Below are 6,000 nucleotides of genomic sequence, written 5' to 3' on the forward strand. Positions count from 1 at the left end.
CAAAAATCAAAAGAGAATTTACGATTCCGATTCCGATTAATATGCAAATCATCAAAATCCGTTCGCAGTAAAAATATTTATCGCTTAAATTGAATTAAAATGTAACATGTATAGATGAAATTAACCTTTTTAATGTTCCATTATCACTTTGATACCAAAAATAGTATTACTGTAATGTTGATTAATAGGAGCGTATCGTAATAAGAGCGAACAACCACAATAGTATTTTTGATTTCATTTTCACTTTTCTCTTACATGAAGGATACCCAGTTTTTATATGTTGAAATTAGAGGTCAGCGTTGTTCCTATATGTCGTAGGCTACTGAAATTTCAATCCTCATATTGTGTGACAAATTACTGCTCCCAACGAACACTGTTCATGACGCATCGCTATACGTGAAAGACAAAGTTTTCAAATTGAATTTATCGCTGCGATCAAGTGGTAAGCTATCAAAAACAAGTGAGACAAATTAACACTTTCTCATCAGCGTAAATTGCTCGATTGTCCGGGAATGGTTCGCCCGAGTCCGGGAGCTACTACTGACAAAGACTGTTTCGAACGATGAGAGTGAAAAGACACCGAATCGCAATCTCTGACTTTTTAGATATTCCACATGACAGCAACGGATCCGCCAGGCTCGCACATATTAGGGGTGCTGAATGCTGGCCAATACACATTATAATGGGTTCCAAGATCGAGCGACTGAACTATCACATAATCCCTCTCCATGTCCCTTCAACATTATTCTGATAGAGCCCTTTCTGAAGCCAAATTTTTCAAAATGAACATTACTATTGATGGCTTTCTAATTCAGTGTTCCGAAAGATGGAGTACGAAGGCACATTCGTTCAAACAGGAAGAGAGCTGGTGCTTTCGCTCGACAGTATCACGATTGCGTAAAGGACATTATTGGACTGCCTTACGGATCTATTTTACACTGCATCCTGTCTGTTATAAATTCAGCTGTGAAATGCTGTCCACCATAAAACACCAAATTTTCCTTAACCTACAATGACAAATTTTATCACCATGGTGTGGGTTAAGTAAAATATTCAAACTGATTGAGCGTCATGTTCTAACAGCAGTGAAATAGTGCTGACGCCTTATTTTTAATGGGATTTTTCTCCAGCAGAGAACATTTCATTCAATTGCAATATTCGCGTATGCAGATTATTCATTATGCATGCATTTGAATTGAATGACAAGTGAGTATTAGTCAGGCGATACTGCTAGGTGGACTATTAATAATTCATTCATTTCATTCATTTATTTCTGTATTGCGTAACTTAAGACCTGAGTCTTTTCAAAGTCACATCGGTAATCGTAAGGTAGAACAAGCGCATGTGAACACTATTTATAAAAACTATTAAAAATTTAACAATTAAAAGGTGAAAAAACTATCAATTAAAATGCTCAATACATCCTCTCTTAAATGCTGTGAAAGAATTAATATTGGATAAACTGCTAGGTAAGTAATTCCAATGAGCTACACCTCGAACGAAAAATGAGTTCCCGTACTTCGACGTACGATGTCTTGGGAAAATATATTTTACAGATCTGTTACTTTGCATTATTTGTAGCTTACTGTAAAGATAGTCAGGTTGTTTTGTTTTCGAAAGGCTGTGCAAAAATAAGCAACAACGTAGTTTACTAAAATTTACCAGGGGACACCCTATTAGGCGATGCTGCAAGTGGGAAACATGGGAAAATCTGTTCAAATTGAATACATAGCGCACACACGAATTCAAAGCTACTTTTAACTTATTAAAAGAAACATTGGACACGTCATCTAGTATGAAATCGCATGCTATAAAATACGGAAAAATAAGGCTTTTGAACAGTTTTAATTTGGTCTCTGTAGTAAGGAATGAAGAAGAAGTATATAATGAACGTAAACACGCATAAATTTTCCCACATTGCGAAGACACATATTTATCCCATGCAAAATTTGATTGAATACGAATACCCAAACTGGTAGCATTTTCAACGAATTCAACTGTGTTGTTGTCTAAGATTAAAGATGGTTTCAAATAATTAAGAGAAATACTATTCGATATAAAAACTGCATTCGTTTTCGTGAAATTTAAAGTGAGCATATTTTTAGTGGACCAATCTAGGACCCTCTTCAAATCATCATTAATTTTCTGAGATATTTGGACAACAGAGGCACTATTACAATCAAAATATAATTGTACATCGTCAGCAAAAAGATGAATATTGCCATGTTTTATTACTTCTGGGAGGTCATTAATATACATAAAAAACAAAATAGGTCCCAGAATAGATCCTTGAGGAACCCCAGATGATACAGGAAGAAACTGGGATAAAATTTCATCGCTAAACACAGCTTGTATTCGATTACTCAAATACGATTTGATAAGATTAGAAGCATGAATGGAGAACCCAAAATTAGATCTCAGTTTCTGACATAAAATTTCATGCGATATTCTGTCGAAAGCTTTCGAGAAATCCAATAAAATTAGTACAACCGGGCGACCCCTATCTAGTACAAGCCCAATATCGTCAATTATCTTGAGCATTGCTGTTTTAGTACTATGTTTTGTGCGATAACCAGATTGAAACGTATTCAACATATTGTTTCGGTTTATGTATCCACAGATGTTCATTCTGGCTATTTTCTCGAATACTTTCGATAAAGCACAAAGGATACTAATGGGCCGCAAATTTTCCATTGTGTCTAATCCAGATTTTTTCTTGATTGGTATAACTTTTGATTTTTTCCAGGTATCCGGGAAAACGCTAGTTGTAAAAATCGTATTAAAAAGATGTGTTATAGGCTCAATTAAAATAGGGCAGATCGCCTTCAAGAATTTTATCGGTAACATATCGACTCCAAGAGCATTTGAATCAATGGAGTACATAGCGCTAATAACATCATTTTGATTAACTCTATCGAAATAAAAAGCATCATGAATAAGTGCATTTGAATCTGTTGAACCAGAAATTGCAGTATGATTAGCGGAAAAATTATTACAGAAATTAAAGTTGATTTCATCAGCTGTAAAATTAATCGCTGTTTGGGAAATTGATTGGCCAATACCAAGTTCCCTAAGATTTCTCCACAATTCCTTCGGTGAAATTTTTGGATCAAGTCGGGAAGCAAAATAATCTTGTTTTGCTGTGCGTATTAGCCTGTTAACCTGATTACGAGCCCTTTTGAATGCTAGATGATCATTCAAGTCGTTACTGTTTTTCCATTTCTTGTATAATAAATCACGGTTTATGATAGCTCTGCTTATTATTGGGTTAAACCAAGGATTGTGCTTTTTATCACAAGAAAAAGTACGGATGGGAACAAATCTATCATGGAGATAAGTTAAAACATTATTTAAGAATTCAAGCTGCAGATTGGAGTCATCAACACTATAAAAAGCACTCCAATCAAAGGAATTAAAAGCATCTATCAATGAATCAATGTGTATGGCTTTGTAATCACGATATTTGATTGGCTTTGAAGTTGGCATGAAACCGAAATCGAGAGACACAAAAATTAAGTCATGGTTCGATAGTACCGGCACTTCAATTTGACCGAATCTCAACACTTTCGATGGTTCATTTGTGATGAATAAATCGAGTTGCGAAGCTCCATTTCTATGAAAAAACGTAGGTTCATTACCTACACAATATAAGGAATGAGTATCCATGAGACTACAAAGCCTAGCACTTTTGGGTGAACTGGTGTTCAACATGTTAGTGTTAAAATCACCCAAGAAGAAAATATGCTTGTAGGTAAAACCATACGAAGACAATAAATTTTCCACTGTATCAGAACAGTCCATTTCTGGAGGGTTATACAAAGTTGTAATCATTAGTTTCTCATTTTGTACAATAACCTCTATTGTTATGAACTCTGTACCAGTCACTCCTGTATCATTATTAGATTTTGAAATAACATTGAAGACGAGACCATTTTTTAAATAGAAACATACACCACCTCCTATTCGTCCAACACGATCATTTCGAACAACACTATAACCATTGATAGTTACAATAGAGTCATTGATACTTTCGCTTAACCATGTTTCACTCACGCATATTATATCAACATTACTAACTGCCACGATCTGACGTAATTCTTCAATTTTGCACAGCCTACGAGCACAAATACTTTGACTATTCACAGAACATATCGAAAGCTTTCCATTGTATAAGGCGGATTTCATTACGGTCCCAGGAACGCACCAATTCGTTGAGGTGTAAAAATTGGAATCACTAGCCATTGCGTAAATAAGGAAAGGACACAGCAATAAAGAGAGGATAATATATGAGCATTTTTTCGAAAACACTAATTACATAATTCATTTTTTTTTTTTTTTTCTAATAATGTGACGCATACAGTAAACAGTAGAGCTTATATTCCAGAATCCACAGCATCCAGGTAAAAGTACCATCCACATTCAACAACAGCAGCAACAGCATAGGCGGCATCAGCAGCATCAGCAGCATCAGCAGCATCAGCAGCATCGGCAGGATCAGCAGCAACTCGAACAGACTTTTAGGAGGGGAGCGAATGGAATATGAGGATAGGAGAGAAAGGAAATGCAAAAACTAGTAAGGAACGGGTTTAAATTGATTCACTTAAATCACTGTCTGACGATACAGTAATCTCCTTCTCATCTCCGTTTCTCTTTATGAGCAAGATTCCACCTCGCGTAAATACTCCGCTCAGCTTTCCTTCCTTCTTCATATGTAGCGCCTTGGATCGTAAAGCTCTGATACTAGGGCCCAAATTCTCATTTATGTAGATTCGTTTGTTTACTGAAAATCCTATCCCAGATAGTGACAATGAATGAGATCGTAGATACCGGGAGTAAAAGTCGTTCCGCTGTATGGTTATAGCAAATTGTAGCAGGATCATGTAGACTTTGCCCGCAGCCAAAGCTCCCTTCGAGAGCCGACGAATGTCTACTAGCGGGAACTCACTCTCGACGTATCCAAAAGTTCTACACCATGAGTGGAAGTAGGACAGCAGATTCTCACCATCCACAAACGGAATTCCACTAATGACAAGATCATTCCTGCGTGTCGATCTATCCACTGCCAACGATGTATCTTTGTTTGATTTCTCGATCGAGGATGAAATTGTAGTAAACGTTTGTTTATTTTCCTCTCGGAGTCTCTCCATTTCAGTGGTGATGTTATCACGAAATTTGCTGAGTTGTGATGTTAGAGATGAGAGAGAAGCACTCAATTTTTTGAAGTCTTCCTTGGTAGATTGTTGGTAGCTGTTCAATTGAGATTGCATGAGACTCGCCAGATCCGCAACAGTCATATCAGCATCCGATTTAACGACTGAGTTACTACGTAGTCGTACTTGTTTCTCTGCCATGGCGGGATATAACGTATACACCACCACTAAAACACTAATCGATGTCTTATTGTCAAGCGCACGTATGCCTTCTAGCAAAAACTCGGAATTAATTTTTGCACTTTTATGGATATATCACAGATAAAACGATTCTAAATCGACACTTTTCCAATCAGCAGAACTTTTTTTACGTTTTACCAGTCTCTGTGGATTTTTACGTGGGAAAAAAAAAACAACTATTATACTGTATGCACCGCAGCAACAAATTTTACGTGCGCTTCATTCTACGTTTGTTCGATGTGCGCTTCATTCTACGTTTGTTCGTGAGTATTAATTCAACATTATTGCTGATAGCTTCTCATTTCCTTGCCAAATTATCGCACACTGGTCACTTGTATGCTGGCCGACGTAAGATGAAACTTATAATATGGTAATTCCTATTGAAACCATTTACCAACTGATTTCCGTAAACGTTATGTTATGTATATCTGATAGATCCTGCTATTACCTGAGTATGTCACATCGCGTTAGTATTATATTAGATCATTTTCGTACAAGTTTCGGATCCTGCTATTACCTGAGTAATCCATATCTTGTGAGTATTATTTTAGATCAATTTCATACAAGTTCGATTTTCGGCATGTAAGGAATAACGACATGAACATGGATG

The 6,000-nt window shown here is 36.4% G+C and overlaps 2 protein-coding genes across 2 annotated transcripts in view; one reads left to right on the top strand and one right to left on the bottom strand.

Moving 5' to 3' along the window:
* Positions 1–4,543, top strand: part of LOC129773945 (LIM and SH3 domain protein Lasp) — a 27,904-nt gene extending 23,361 nt beyond the window's left edge. Inside the window, exon 2 of the mRNA XM_055777622.1 lies at positions 4,385–4,543. Within this exon, the coding sequence (XP_055633597.1) occupies positions 4,385–4,543 (159 nt within the window). The remainder of the gene's footprint in view (positions 1–4,384) is intronic.
* LOC129779976 (uncharacterized) overlaps positions 1–5,561 on the bottom strand; it is a 14,441-nt gene extending 8,880 nt beyond the window's left edge. The window contains exon 1 of the mRNA XM_055787793.1: positions 4,359–5,561. Within this exon, the coding sequence (XP_055643768.1) occupies positions 4,587–5,351 (765 nt within the window). The 5' untranslated portion in view covers positions 5,352–5,561 and the 3' untranslated portion in view covers positions 4,359–4,586. The remainder of the gene's footprint in view (positions 1–4,358) is intronic.
* Between the last annotated feature and the right edge of the window lie 439 nt (positions 5,562–6,000).

The sequence above is a fragment of the Toxorhynchites rutilus genome, chromosome 3, assembly GCF_029784135.1.
Source record: "Toxorhynchites rutilus septentrionalis strain SRP chromosome 3, ASM2978413v1, whole genome shotgun sequence".
NCBI lineage: Eukaryota > Metazoa > Arthropoda > Insecta > Diptera > Culicidae > Toxorhynchites > Toxorhynchites rutilus.